The following is a 14,893-nucleotide window of genomic DNA, read 5'->3' on the forward strand; positions in this document are numbered from 1 at the left end:
CCGAGAACGACGATTGGCTTTCTTTGACCGTCCCTCAAGCGCCTCTCCGGAGATGGTCTGAGGTGGGAGAAGAGCTGAAGAGACCTGGAGCCGACAGACGGTAAGCTGAGGTATGTGCTCTGCAGGGGCTGCAGGAGGCCAAGCTCTTCCCGAGGCACCTCGGCGAGTATTCTTGCCGCTTGGCCACGCTGGTCTGCCCTGGTCTGGTCCCCTCACCCCGACTCGAACCTCCCTGCTTTCTAGCCTAGGGGCTTCGCTGCGGCTGAGACTCGGTCGCCGCCACGCCTTAGCGTGAAGGATTCCGGGAAGCCTGCGGGACTGCGAGTGGAGAGGTTTTGCCCAACGGGACGGTCTCCTTCCTTGTGTCCAAATTCTACCTGTCCTTCAAGGGGTGGTGCGGGCCCCACTGCTTAGGGGAGCCTTCCTTTTCGCCTGACCGCGGAGGTGTCTCTCTGTCCTGGTCTCCTTCATCGGGTACTTTGTTTTGGTCGTTGTCTTCACGTATCAGTCTTATCTTTTTGACCAAATTATGAGTTCTTAGGCGTTTAGGACCCTCTTTTTCTTGAATACCACAGTTCATTCATTGTCTTGCGTTACAATATATGCTCTCAAGTGTTAGTAGAGTGAAGATCATGCCGCTATCTCCTCAGAGTGGAAACAAGCGACACAGAAAGAGAAATTAAAGAAGGCAGGAGGACAGTCAGAGTCAGGGAGTTTTGCCTAGGTTTCAGATCATTCTGTATCGCCAGCTAGCTTGCCTCCTTGGACTTACCCACCAGTCTAACAGCAGGTGTATGTTTAGAGTATTTGTGCTCAGCACAGTGTAGGGGCACAGGCAGGTGTGATATGGTTTCTGCTCAGAAGCTTCTTACAGTCCAATTGGGTAAACGAGACTAGAACACATAAAACGACCATGGCAACATAAAAATAGGGTTGAGGTTTTTTGGTGTCAGCTGTGCCAGCCATAGAACTAAGGAGCAAGAGTAGATTCAGGGATGGGGTAGTTTAGGAAGGCTTCCCGGAATGTGATTATCTCTTGATATTTATTGAGTACCTGGGGTGTGCAAAGCTTTGTGCTGAATCTGAGAATGAGAAGTGAGTAAATGATGGCCACTGTCCTGAGAAACTCCTAGTCTAGGGGAAACAAGTTTCATTGCATTGATAGCAAAGATGTGTGTGGATGCTGTGGGCAAGAGATGGGATATGCCAGCTGTACCTGGATGAATTGGGAAGGGGGTCATCAAAGAGGACTTTTGGGTTTGAAGGGCGAATAGAAGTTGCATAGGCAGGCCTGTCGCGGTGGCTCACACCTGTAATCCCAGCATTTTGTGAGGCCGAGGCGGGTGGATCACTTGAGGTCAGGAGTTTGAGACCAGCCTGACCAACATGGCAAGACCCCATCTCTACTAATACTACAAAAATTAGCCGGGCGTGATGGTGCGTGCTTATAGTCCCAGGTATAATACTTCGGAGGCCAAGTCACGAGAATCGCTTGAACCACTGCACTCCAGCCTGGGCGACAGAGCAAGACTCCATCTCCAAAAAAAGAACTTGCATAGGCAGAGAGTTTTAGGAGAATGTAGAGTATTCAGAGACAAAGATGATTGAATCAGAGGAAGAGGGAATGAAGTATGGGTGAGGAAGCCAGAGAACAGCATCATGTGGGAGAAAGAGCATGATCTTTGGATTGGAATGAGGGTGCTGTTACATCAGATGGAGTGTAGAGAGGACTCACCACAGGGCTGACACACTGTAGCTTTTCAATAGATGTTCATTTCCCTACCTAGACCTGGAGAAGTAAAATTGAGACCACTTTGAGAAGAGGCTTGCATTTCATACTGTAATAGAGAGTCAGAGGAGGTGTGGGATTTTATGACTTTTGAAGCTTTTTTCTACTTTTCTTACCCCAACATTATAAAAGCAGTCAATATTCAATATTTTTCTTCCTTTTTTTTTTTTTTTTTGACAGGGTCTGGGTCTGCCACCCAGGATGGAGTACAATGGTGTGATCTTGGCTCTTTGCAACCTCTGCCTCCTGGGCTCAAGCCGTCCTCCCACCTGAACCTCCCAAGTAGCGGGACTACAGGTGCATGCTACCACATCGGCTGATTTTTTTTTTTTTTTGAGATGGAATCTTGCTCTGTCGCTAGGCTGGAGTGCAATGGCGCGATCTCGGCTCACTGCAACCTCTGTCTCCCGGGTTCAAGTGATTCCCCTGCCTCAGCCTCCATAGTAGCTGGGACTACAGGCATGTGCCACCACACCCAGCTAATTTTTTGTATTTGGCCAGGATGGTCTCAATCTCCTGACCTTGTGATCCACCCGCCTTGGCCTCCCAAAGTGCTGGGATTACAGGCATAAGCCACTGCGCCCGGCTGATTTTTGTATTTTTAGTAGAGACAGAATTTTGCCATGTTGCCCAGGCTGGTCACAAACTCCTGAGCTCAAGTCATTTGCTCACCTCAGCCTCCCAAAGTGCTAAGATCGTGAGCCACTGTGCTCGGCCCAGCAGTCAATATTTGTAAGAGGGATTCACTATTAGTCTGTGAGCAGCTCAGCAACCCCTTATGCACCCCAGAGTGTTAAGGATGACTGGATTCTTCGCTGAGGAGGAGAAAAGGCTATGTAGGTACAGTAGGTATAGTGGGTTCAGAAAAGCCTGTATTGGAGGCATGAAGGATCTTCTGTTTTTTCATATTTTCTGTTTTTTTCCTTTTAGTATTCAGTAAAGGCCTTTTTTCAGAGTTCCCACCTGTCTCAGGTAGGCCAGAGAAAGCAACATGGTGGGGTCAGCAAGAATCAGTGAGAATTCCTGAGGAGAAGGTGACACTCAGGAGACAGAGCCAAGGCCTGCTAGCGTCCTCTCTCTAGCAGAAGTTTTGCTTGCAACGTTACCCTCTGTTCTGTGTTTTGTTTTTTCTCTAATTGTTACTCAAAGTATGCTTCTGGAACTGCTTGCATCACAACTGGGGTGCTGAGTTAAAAGGGCAGATTTCTAGGCTTAACCCCTGCCTTCCTGAATCCGAACTTCTCAGGCAGGTGCTGGATAACTACATTCGTGTGCAGATCTAAAATTGAGAACCACCCGGGCACGGTGGCTCACATCTATAATCCCAGCACTCTGGGAGGCTGAGGCGGGTGGATCACCTGAGGTCAAGAGTTCGAGACCAGCCTGGCCATCATGGTGAAACTCTGTCTCTAGTAAAAATACAAAAATTAGCCAGGCGTGGTGACACACCTGTAATCCCAGCTACTCAGGAGGCTGAGGCAGCAGAATCTCTTGAACCTGGCAGGTGGAGGTTGCAGTGAGCTGAGATTGCGCCACTGCATTCCAGCCTGGGCAACAGCGAGACTCTGTCTCAAAAAATAAAATAAAATTGAGAACCTTTAGTTTTTTGTTTGTGTGTGTGTGTGTGTGTGTGTGTGTGTGTGTTTGAGACAGAGTCTTACTCTGTTGCCCAGGCTGGAGTACAGTGGCACGATCTCGGCTCATTGCAGCTTCTGCCTTCCGAGTTAAAGTGATTCTCCTGCCTCAGCCTCCCGAGTAGCTGGGATTACAGGCTTGTGCCACCACGCCTGGCTAATGTTTGTATTTTTAGTAGAGACAGGGTTTCACCATGTTGGCCAGGCTGGTCTCGAACTCCTGACCTCAGATGATCCACCTGTCTTGGCCTCCCGGAGTGCTGGGATTACAGGTGTGCACCACTGCGCCCGGCTGAGAACTTTCAGTTTCGTGTTTATCTTTCTTCAATAAATATTTATTACAGACTGGGTGCAGTGGCTCATGCCTGTAACTCCAACACTTTAGGAGTCTGAGGCAGATGGATTGCTTGAGTCCAGGAATTCGAGACCAGCCTGGGCAACATGACAAAACCCTGTCACTACAAAAACAAAACAAAACAAAAATTAGACAGATGTGGTCGCGCATGCTTGTGGTCCCAGTTACTTGGGAGGCTGAGGTAGTAGGATCTCCTGAGCCTGGGGAGGTCGAAGCTTCAGTGAGCTGTGATTGTGCCACTGTACTCCAGCCTGGGTGACAGGGTGAGACTCTGTCTCAAGAAAAAAAATATTTATTACATGCCTAAGCATGCCTAGCAGTGTATAGACACCCAAGGTGCAGTATAAACTACACAGATACGGCTTTTTATGTTCAAATGGAATCTACATTTTAACAGAAGGTATTAGCAGAGTGGTGGAGTAAACCATTGGATAGGTTAGGTAAAGGCAGATTGTATGGCACTTTGAAAGTCTGGCAGGGGACTTATGATTCAATAAGAAATAAGGAGCTTCTGGGCTCATCTGCAGGCTATATGGAGTAGAACCATATATGGACTAGAGTCAGCCCAACTTGACCCTACCATTACCACTAGTGTGTGGCCGTGAGCAAGTCAGTTGACCTCCGGAACTTCAGGTGTTTATCTATAAATGAGGTTAAAAATAGCACCTACCGGCTGGGCTTGGTGGCTCATGCCTATAATCCCAGCACTTTGGGAAGCCAAGGTGGGTGGATCACCTGAGGTCAGGAGTTTGAGACCAGCCTGACCAACATGGGGAAGAAACCCTGTCTCTACTAAAAATATAAAAATTAGCCAGGCGTGGTGGTAGGCGCCTGTAATCCCAGCTACTCAAGAGGCTGAGGCAGGAGAATCGCTTGAACCCGGGAGGCGGAGGTTGCAGTGAGCAGAAATCGAGCCATTGCACTCCAGCCTGGGAGATGAGCGAAACTCAATGTCAAAAAAAAAAAAAAAAAGCACCTATGGCAAAGGGTGGTGTTGGTAATTAAATGACATAATGCAAATAAAATGCTTACTGTGGTGCTTGACATATAGTAAGTGTGAAATTAAAAAGATTTATTATCATCATTTTGCAGATGAGAGTATTCAGAAATTAAGAGTTAAGTTCTTGACAAAGGTCATACAGCTAGTAGGTGGTAGACAGTGGAGCCAGGATTTGAACCCTGATCCTTCTCAAAAGCCATCTGTTTGAACCTGAGCATTGTTCTGCCTCACATAGGAATAATTCCTTCTTGGTGGGTTGCTCTGAAGCTTCATGAGAAAATGTCTGTTAAAGCGTTTAGCTCAGTGCCTGGCACACACTCAGTAGTGTTAGTTTTTGTTTTCCCTTTCCACAAACACCAGACATCTTCCAGGGATTTAAGGAATTACTCCATCCTTACTGTAAAAGAGCAGGGTTTCTCATGGGTCACTGGAACAACACGTGCTGATTCTAGGCAGGCTGCCTGCCCAGCTTTTTGCCCCCAGCAGCACCTGGGTGGAATTCTTGCAGCTGTGGATTTCTTCCTCTTCCTTTAGGGTGAAGGCCATGCCGCCTCCTGGGAAAGTTCCCCGGAAGGAGAATCTGTGGCTACAGTGTGAGTGGGGGTCCTGTTCCTTTGTGTGCTCCGCCATGGAAAAGTTCTTTGAGCATGTCACTCAGCACCTGCAGCAGCACCTGCATGGCTCTGGGGAGGAGGAGGAAGACGACGAGGAGGATGAGCCACTTGGTAAGAGAGCAGGACACAGGAAGGGGAGGAGCTCAAGGAAAGGTGGAAAATCTGACTTTCTTTTCCTTAGAGGGAGAAGGCGGCCTAAGAGAATGGTGGTTTATTTTCCTAATTGTGTTTTTGTTGTATATAAAAACATTGTAAACTCATTTATAGAAAACTCAGTCAACAAGGATATAAGGAATAAATCTGCCATCCTGCCATCAAGAAGTAATTGCTGACAGTACTTTAGTGAACATTATTTTTGACATCTCTCTGCCTGTGTTTACATATATTTAAATACAGATGAATGTGCTTTTTTTTTTTTTTTATCATTCTGTACAAGTTGTTGGCAACCTGTGTTTTGTTGTTGTGTTTTTTTGTTTTTTTTTTTTACTCTTCTAGTATTTCCAATTTTTTTTTCTTTTACCGCAACCAGTCAGAAATACATCTTACTTTTTAGAGACAGGGCTTCACCTTGTCACCCAGTCTGGAGTCCAGTGTCATGATCACAGCTCACTGCAGCCTTCAACACTCAAGGGATCCTCCTGCCTCAACCTCCCGAGTAGTTAGGACTGCAGGCATGTACCACTACCACACGCCAATTTTTAAAAAAATTTTTTTTAGAGACAGGATCTTGCTTATGTTGCCCACTGATCTCAAACTCCTGGCCTCGAGCAATCCTCCTACCTCAGCCTCCTGAGTAGCTGGGACTATTGGCTTGTGCCACCAAGTCCAACCCCACTCCCACCTCCCAATTTTTTTTTTTTTTTTTTTTTTTTGAGACGGAGTCTTGCTCTGTTGCCAAGTTGGAGTGCAATAGTTCGATCTCGGCTCACTGCAGCCTTTGCCTCCCAGATTCAAGCGATTCTCCTGCCTCAGCCTCTCGAGTAGCTGGGACTACAGGTGCGCGTCACCAAGCCCAACTAATTTTTGTACTTTTAGTAGAGATGGGGTTTCACCATGTTGGCCAGGATGGTCTCGATCTCTTGATCTCATGATCCGCCCACCTCGGCCTCCCCAAGTGCTGGGATTACAGGCGTGAGCCACTGCACATGGCCCCATCTCACACTTTTTAACCTTTGTCTGACTTATGTTTTAGGTATGCCTTTTATCAATAGCAAATAACTGGGTTTTTAATAAAATCCAATCTGAAAACAGTAACAATAGTGAACTGTATTCTATAGTACCTACTGTGTGTTAAGTATTGCTGGGTACTTTATGTTTTTTTTTTTGAGATGGAGTCTCGTTCTTGTTGCCCAGGCTGTAGTGCAGTGGTGCAATCTCGGCTCACTGCAACCTCTGCCTCCTGGGTTGAAGCGATTCTTCTGCCTCAGTCTCCCGAGTAGCTGGGATTACAGGTGCATGCCACTACGCCCATCTAATTTTTTTTGTATTTTTAGTAGAGACAGGCTTTCACCATGTTAGCCAGGATGCCCTGTTGGCCAGGCTGGTCTTGAACTCCTGACCTCAGGTGATCTGCCCGCCTCAGCCTCCCAAAGTGCTGGGATTATAGACGTGAGCCACCATGCCCGGCCAGTACTTTTTTAAACCTACATTAAAGCACTATTTCCCAAAGAGCCTATGAGATAGGCACTATTATTATTATTATTATTATTATTTATTATTATTATTTTTAGATGGAGTCTTGCTCTGTCGCCAGGCTGGAGTGTGGTGGTGCGATCTCAGCTCACTGCAGCCTCCACCTCCCAGGTTCAAGCAATTCTCCTGCCTCAGCCTCCCGAGTAGCTGGGATTACAGGCACGTGCCACTATGCCCAGCTAATTTTTTTTTGTATTTTTAGTAGAGACGGGGTTTCACTGTGTTAGCCAGGATGGGATAGGCACTATTATTATACCCATTCTACAAATAAGGAAACGGAGGCACAGAGGAATAAAATAACTTGCCCAAAGTCACAGTACTAATAAGTGTGGCAGGATTTAAAAGAAAAAGAAAAAAAAACCTTTTTTTTTTTGGAGATGGAGTCTTACTTTGTTGCCCAGGCTAGAGTGCAATGGCGTGATCTCGGCTAATTGCAACCTCTGCCTCCCGAGTTCAAATGATTCTCCTGCTTCAGCCTCCCGAGTAGCTGAGATTACAGGCACCCGCCACCACGCCCGGGTCATTTTTGTATTTTTAGTAGAGACGGGGTTTCACCATATTGGCCAGGCTGGTCTCAAACTCCTGACCTTGTGATCTGCCCGCCTTGGCCTCCCAAAGTGTTGGGATTACAGGCGTGAGCCACCGCCCCCGACCAAAGCAACTTTTTTTTTTTAGAGACAGAGTCTTGCTATGTTACCCAGGTTGATCTTAAACTCTTGGCCTCAAGTGATCCTCCTGCCTCAGCATGCTGAGCAGCTGGGACTATAAGCATAAGCCACTGCATCTGGCAGGAATACATTTTTTTTTTTTTTTTTTTTTTTTTTGTGGGAGTGCAGTGGCTCGATCTCCGCTCACTGCAAGGTCTGCCTCCTGGGTTCATGCCACTCTTCTGCCTCAGCCTCCCAAATAGCTGGGTCTACAGGCAGCCACCACCACGCCCAGCTAATTTTTTTTTGTATTTTTTAGTAGAGACGGGGTTTGACTGTGTTAGCCAGGATGGTCTCTATCTCCTGACCTCGTGATCTGTCTGCCTCGGCCTCCCAAAGTGCTGGGATTACAGGCGTGAGTCACTGCGCCTGGCCTTTTCTTTTTTAATTATATTTTTATTTTGCCTGTGACTCAGCCCTCAGGAGGTTCTGAGAACAAGGGTCAAAGGAATACATTTTGTATCACAACCTTGTATACACCAAAGTTAAAGAAAAAAAAACTTGAAATAATACTTTTTTTTTTTTTAACTGAATGCTTTCTGCAATGTTCTATCCTATTCTCTTTTATTTAAAAAGAAAATGTGGCTTTTTTTTTTTTTTTTTTTTTGAGACCGAGTTTCCCTCTTTTTGCCCAGGCTGGAGTGCAATGGCGTGATCTCGGCTCACTGCAGTCTCCGCTCACTGCAATCTCTGCCTCCCGCGTTCAAGTGATTCTCCTCCCTCAGCCTCCCGAGTAACTGGGATTACAGGCATGCACCACCACACCCACATAATTTTGTATTTTTAGTAGAGACAGTGTTTCTCCATGTTGGTCAGGCTGATCTCGAACTCCTGACCTCAGGTGATCCACCCACCTCAGCCTCCCAAAGTGCTGGGATTACAAGCGTGAGCCACCGTGCCCGGCCCAAAATGTAATTTATAGTTCACTGAACTGATTTCATCACCCACTAGTGGGTCACAACACAGTCTGAAAAACTCTATTCTACAGGAAATATGGAGGCAGCTCTCCTTCTCCCACCCCAAATTCTGTTTTAAGTCTGGTGACTATGAACCATAACTGATAGTTTCAAAATTCAAGTCATATTTATACAAAGGCAAAATTGGGGAATGATTATATTTTCTAAAGTATCTGTGTTTCAAAACAAGTTAACTTATATAAAGCACTGAAAATACAGTGCTTAGGGATGCTAGAGAGATAGGAAATGGATTGGAAGAGTTGATGGGGCCTTATTGGAGAAGGCAGATCTTGAGCAAAACATGACGGGAAGGAGGAATGGTGGTTTTACAAGGAGAAGTGGGAGGTGTCAGATCGAGAGGCAGCATCTTCATCAGGAACTGCAGAAACTCAAGTCAGAGGACTTGCATGCAGGCCATTTCTGCTGTCTGTTTCTGGCATAGGCCTTGCATACACTCTCACCTCTGCCTAGACCACACTTCTTCACCTATTTACAGATACTCATCCATCGTCCTTCAGAGTTCAACATGGGGACGCTTCTCAGAACACCATGTCAAATTACCTCTGTTTAATACTTTTATAGCACCATGTATATCCCCGCTTTGTAACACTCATCACTGGTTGCAATTTTATATTTATAGATCTGATTATTTGATGAATATGCTTTCTCCCTGACTGAAAGCTATGTGAGGGCAAGGAGTGGGACACTTTTTACTTGTTATAGTCCCTCTAACTGGCACACAATTTGTGGTCATTAAATACTGGTATTTGCTAAATGAACTCCTGGTAATTTGGTTAGAGTCCAGCCTCCTCACTCTCTGTTTAGTGCTGCAGGTGGAAGGTGACCTGAGCCTTGGAAAGTGTCAGACTCTTCCTTTTAAACCCCTTTCTACAGAGGAAGAATTCTCCTGCTTGTGGCAGGAATGTGGCTTTTGTTCTCTGGACAGTTCTGCTGACCTCATCCGCCATGTCTACTTCCACTGCTACCACACCAAGCTGAAACAGTGGGGGCTGCAGGCCTTGCAAAGCCAGGCTGACCTTGGCCCCTGCATCCTGGACTTCCAGAGCCGGAACGTCATCCCTGATATCCCTGACCACTTCCTGTGTCTGTGGGAGCACTGTGAGGTCAGCAGGCAGTGCCAGTAATTGGGGTGGAAGGAAGCTGGGGGTCTTAACTCTGATGCCTTGTCCCTTTCAGGGATGCCTTAATATTTCCAAGATTCCTGCTAGTATCTCTCTTCCATTTCTTTTGCTCTTTTAAAATTTGTTTATTTTTTACACACAGGCTCTTGATCTGAAGCCCAGGCTAGAGTGCAGTGGTGCAATCATAGCTCACTGTAACCTTGAACTCCTGGGCTCAAGCAATCCTCCCACCTCAGCCTCCCAAGTAACTAGGACTACAGGCATGTACCACCATGCCCTGCTAACTTCTAAATTTTTTGTAGAGACAAGGTCTGGGTATGTTACTCAGGCTGGTCTCGAACTCTTGGCCTCAAGTGATTCTCCTGCCTCAGCCTCTCAAAGTGCTGGGATTACAGGGTTTAGCCACCACACCCGGCCACTCCTCCATTTCTGTGTCGTGCCTTTCCTCAAAATTTCCCATCCCCATCAAGTTAATTTGGGAGAGAGCCAAGAATTCTTTGGGCACATAGGGGTGAGTCCCTCTACCCACCCTCAGTCCTCACCCCAAGTTGCCCCTGGCACAGAATTCCTTCGACAATCCTGAGTGGTTTTATCGGCATGTGGAAGCACACAGTCTGTGCTGTGAATATGAAGCAGTCGGCAAGGACAACCCGGTGGTGCTGTGTGGTTGGAAAGGTAGGGCTACTTCTTAACTTCTGGCCTCTGGAGGAAACCTTGGGGTTGCTGAAGAGCTGGGACAGAAAGGGATAGGGGTCCTACAGGGGCAAGGTTGACTGCCGGCTGGAGAGACTCAGGGGTACCAGATCCCAGGCAAAACTGGGGTTTTGTGGCTGGAGACTGACAGGGCTTCCTTCCCAGGCTGTACCTGCACCTTCAAGGACCGCAGTAAACTTCGGGAGCACCTCCGCAGCCATACCCAGGAGAAAGTGGTAGCCTGCCCCACCTGTGGGGGCATGTTTGCCAACAATACCAAGTTCTTAGATCACATCCGTCGCCAGACCTCATTGGATCGTAAGTAGTCAGAGGAAGTGGGGTGGATGCAGGCTGTCCTGCTTGGAATGGGTTAGGGGCGTGTTTCTAGTGGGGGTGGCCGCTGAAGAGACCTGCCTTTTGGCTCCCTCTTCTTTTTGGGCTCAGGCACCTCCCATAGTCTCTTTGCTGATTCAGATTCGTAGACATTGTTATTCAGTACTTACTGTATGTCATATCAGTTACTTAGGGAATCCTCACAACAGCCCCATGAGGTAGGCTTCTTATCCCCCTTTTTGCAGATGAGGAAACTGAGTCTCAGAGAGGTTAAATCACTTACCTGAGATCACACAGCTAGTAAGTGGTGAAGCTGGAATTCTAACTCAGGTTCTCTAAGTCCCATGTTCTTTCCATGATACTGTGTCCATTCATAGCTCCCTAAGCTCTCCTTTTCTCCTTGGGTGGTTCCCTTCTGCCTGGGATGGTTCCCCTCTCCTTTCTGTGCCTCTCCACTATCTCCTACAGCCCTCCTTTCTTCTGCCTGCCCCACCCCAGAGCAGCACTTCCAGTGTTCTCACTGTTCCAAGAGATTTGCCACAGAGCGGCTGTTGCGGGACCACATGCGCAACCATGGTGAGTGGCCTGCGGCCCCCAGCCTCCCTGCTGCCCTCCAAGGTTCCACAAGTTCTCACATCACAGCCTCCTCTCTGCTTCTCTCAGTGAATCACTATAAGTGCCCTCTGTGTGACATGACCTGCCCGCTGCCTTCCTCCCTCCGCAACCACATGCGCTTTCGTCACAGTGAGGACCGGCCCTTTAAATGTGACTGTTGTGACTACAGGTAAGGGGGACCAGGGACCAGAAAACAGCTCATGTTCCAGTGTTCCCCATGTCCTCCAATCCCTCCTGATTTCTCATGGCAGCTGCAAGAATCTTATTGACCTCCAGAAGCACCTGGATACCCACAGCGAGGAGCCAGCCTACAGGTGTGATTTTGAGAACTGCACCTTCAGTGCCCGATCCCTCTGCTCTATCAAGTCACATTACCGCAAAGTACACGAAGTGAGTGGGGCTGGTGTTGGGAAGGACTAGTGGAAGTATGGGGGACCCTGGGGTGAAGAGCTGGTCTCATTTCTCCCTTCCTTCCCCATCAGGGAGACTCTGAGCCAAGGTACAAATGTCATGTGTGTGACAAATGCTTCACACGGGGCAACAACCTCACCGTGCACCTTCGCAAGAAGCACCAGTTCAAGTGGCCCTCAGGGCATCCCCGTTTTCGGTATGTCTCTCAACCCTCCTTCCCAGATTAACACACTTGTTTTTATACCTTTTCAACAAGTTTTAAAAACCTTAATTTGGGTCGGGCGCGGTGGCTCACGCCTGTAATCCCAGCACTTTGGGAGGCCAGGGTGGGCGGATCATGAGGTCAGGAGTTTGAGACCAGCCTGGCCAACATGGTGAAACCCCGTCTCTACTAAAAATACAAAAAGTAGCTGAGCATGGTGGCACATGCCTGTAGTCCCAGCTACTTGGGAGGCTGAGGTGGGAGAATCACTTGAACCCGGAAGGCAGTGGTTGTAGTGAGCTGAGATCACGCCACTGCACTCCAGCCTGGGTGACAGAGCGAGACTCCATCTCAAATAAATAAATAAATAAATAAAACCTTAATTTGATGGTGGTTTTATGTCTACCATTTCCATTTAGATTCAAAGAATCCTAAGAATAATGGTGGAGCAAAGCTTATTTTTCTGTTTTTTGAATCTTGTAAGGCATGGTGCCAAACCCAATAAATGGTACCAAAAAGTCCTGCAGCCGGAACTAGAGCTAGAGTCTAAGGGTTCTGATCCTTAGCTCCAAGGCCTTCTCATAAATCCTTTGACACTTTCACCCTCCAACACAGTCAGTCAGTCTCTCTTTTTCTGGTTGGGTTTCTACGTAAAACTTTCCATTTTGAGTAATGATCTTTCCCTCTTGCCTTTTCTTCTACATATTCCAATAAAGACCTTTTTTGTCTTCAACTCCTGTCACCTGGAATCCAGGACTTCTTCCATCCCTCATGTTTGTTCCTTACTTTGCCAGCCTCGGCCATTTCTGTATCCCCCTGCCTGGGTTTGCTGCCCTTTATGCTCCTGCCTCACCAGGTACAAGGAACATGAAGATGGCTATATGCGGCTGCAGCTGGTTCGCTACGAGAGTGTAGAGCTGACACAGCAACTGCTGCGGCAACCACAAGAGGGATCGGGCCTGGGAACGTCGCTGAACGAGAGCAGCCTGCAGGGCATTATTCTAGAAACAGTGCCAGGGGAGCCAGGACGTAAGGAAGAGGAAGAGGAGGGCAAGGGTGGCGAAGGGACAGCCCTCTCAGCCTCTCAGGACAACCCCAGTTCCGTCATCCACGTGGTGAATCAGACCAATGCCCAAGGCCAGCAAGAGATTGTCTACTATGTGCTGTCTGAAGCCCCAGGGGAGCCTCCCCCAGCGCCTGAGCCACCTTCAGGGGGCATCATGGAAAAGCTTCAAGGAATAGCTGAGGAGCCAGAGATCCAGATGGTTTGAAGGCCGCAGAGCCAGACCATTTCTTCCCCAGGTCCTGGAGTTTGAGCCAGGCAAGTGGCAGTGCCCCTAGTGGGCAGCCGTTGCCAATGGATGCCTTTAGGAGTGGTGCCGAGAGCAGTGTGGTCCACTCTGGCCCGGGTTTGCATCATTCTACAGACTCTAAAGACTTCCTTTTTCTGCCAGACTGCATTTTGTGGGGAGCCTGAGGACTTTGGATTCTTTGAGGGGATACTGGATGTGTGTGTTCTTGTTAAAGAGGCTGTTATCAGGCTTAACCATAACCCTCAAGACATGCTTGACGGTGATTAAGTCCTTAGCTCACATCCATTCCCATCTTTTGGGCTCCTTAGGCCCAAGGATGGCGTGTGACTGGTCCCTACAAGGGTCCTTTCTTTGTCACCAGCCAAGGCACTGAGAACCAAGTAGCCATTTTCCTCTTAAGGTTTCCTCTACAACCCCAAGGACTTTCATGATTATCCTCAGGGACAGGATTAGAGGCATTGAGCGTGTTTATTAACAAATTGTTTTTGGTAATAAAAGAAATGCTTGGACTCTTATTTATTTATTCTTACATTTGGTGGCAGTTTACTAGGTAATGAGGAGATACAGCCACCCAGAAGAGGAGCTGAATAGTTAGGCTTGTTACCCTTCTACTGACTCAGGTGGTTTGTTTTTTGTTTGCTTAACTGTCCTGTTGTCCTCTCCTCCTCCCCTTGGTGAAACTTCGCTATTTCTTCTCAGAGCATATGCCATTTCCGTGGAGGTCCCAGGTCTTTGGCTGAGAGTGGGCAGTAGTGGTGCTATAGAATGAACAAGAATGGACTCACTGGGAGGATAGGGCAGCTGACCGTGGCCTCACTCTGAATACTGATTAGAATCCAGTGCCTCTAGGGTTGGGGTTCTTTACCTGGGAGTGGGAAGGAAGCTGATGGGTGGAGAGTGGATTGGGAAGCCGCCCAGGGAAGGGAGGCAATCAAGTGGTCCAGGAACCAAACTAGAAAATTGTGTGTCTGAATGTGCATTTTCCTGGGGAAAGGATCTGTTTTTTGCTAGATTATCAAAGAGATTGAAACCTCCCAAAATAAGAATCATCATTTAGTCTGGTTCAGCTACTTCTCAGCACCCTGTGTCCATTTTTATGGTCTGCTGTTCTGGAGAGGTCAAGGAAATAGTCTTGGGGACAGGAAGCTACCTAAAAAGGATCTCTGGGCCTTTTTTTTTAAGACCTAATTCTATTACTAGAAAAACTAAGGCCGGACGCAGTGGTTCATGCCTGTAATCCCAACACTTTGGGAGGCTGAGGCGGGCGGATCACAAGGTCAAGAGATGGAGACCATCCTGGCCAACATGGTGAAACCCCATCTCTACTAAAAATATAAAAATTAGCTGGGCTTGGTGGCACACATCTGTAGTCCCAGCTACTCGGGAGGCTGAGGCAGGAGAATTGCTTGAACCCGGGAGGCTGAGGTTGCAGTGAGC

At 47.7% G+C, this 14,893-nt stretch overlaps 1 protein-coding gene across 11 annotated transcripts; it reads left to right on the plus strand.

Moving 5' to 3' along the window:
• HINFP (histone H4 transcription factor) lies at nt 1–13,971 on the plus strand. 11 transcript variants are annotated; one of them, XM_054525235.2, is made up of 11 exons: nt 17–110; nt 1,970–2,086; nt 5,313–5,503; nt 9,642–9,871; nt 10,453–10,564; nt 10,748–10,900; nt 11,414–11,491; nt 11,579–11,699; nt 11,782–11,920; nt 12,013–12,137; nt 13,000–13,971. In XM_054525235.2, exons 3-11 carry the CDS (start codon nt 5,323–5,325, stop codon nt 13,412–13,414), a joined length of 1,554 nt encoding a protein of 517 aa, XP_054381210.1. In that variant the 5' UTR covers nt 17–110; nt 1,970–2,086; nt 5,313–5,322; the 3' UTR covers nt 13,415–13,971. The 11 variants fall into 11 exon arrangements, with proteins under 11 accessions (XP_009245430.1, XP_054381212.1, XP_002822620.1 ...); XM_054525238.2 differs by having other exon boundaries at nt 40–110; nt 12,860–13,971; XM_054525234.2 differs by having other exon boundaries at nt 42–110; nt 11,384–11,491.
• The last annotated feature ends 922 nt before the right edge of the window (nt 13,972–14,893 follow it).

Source organism: Pongo abelii, chromosome 9 (genome assembly GCF_028885655.2).
Source record: "Pongo abelii isolate AG06213 chromosome 9, NHGRI_mPonAbe1-v2.0_pri, whole genome shotgun sequence".
NCBI lineage: Eukaryota > Metazoa > Chordata > Mammalia > Primates > Hominidae > Pongo > Pongo abelii.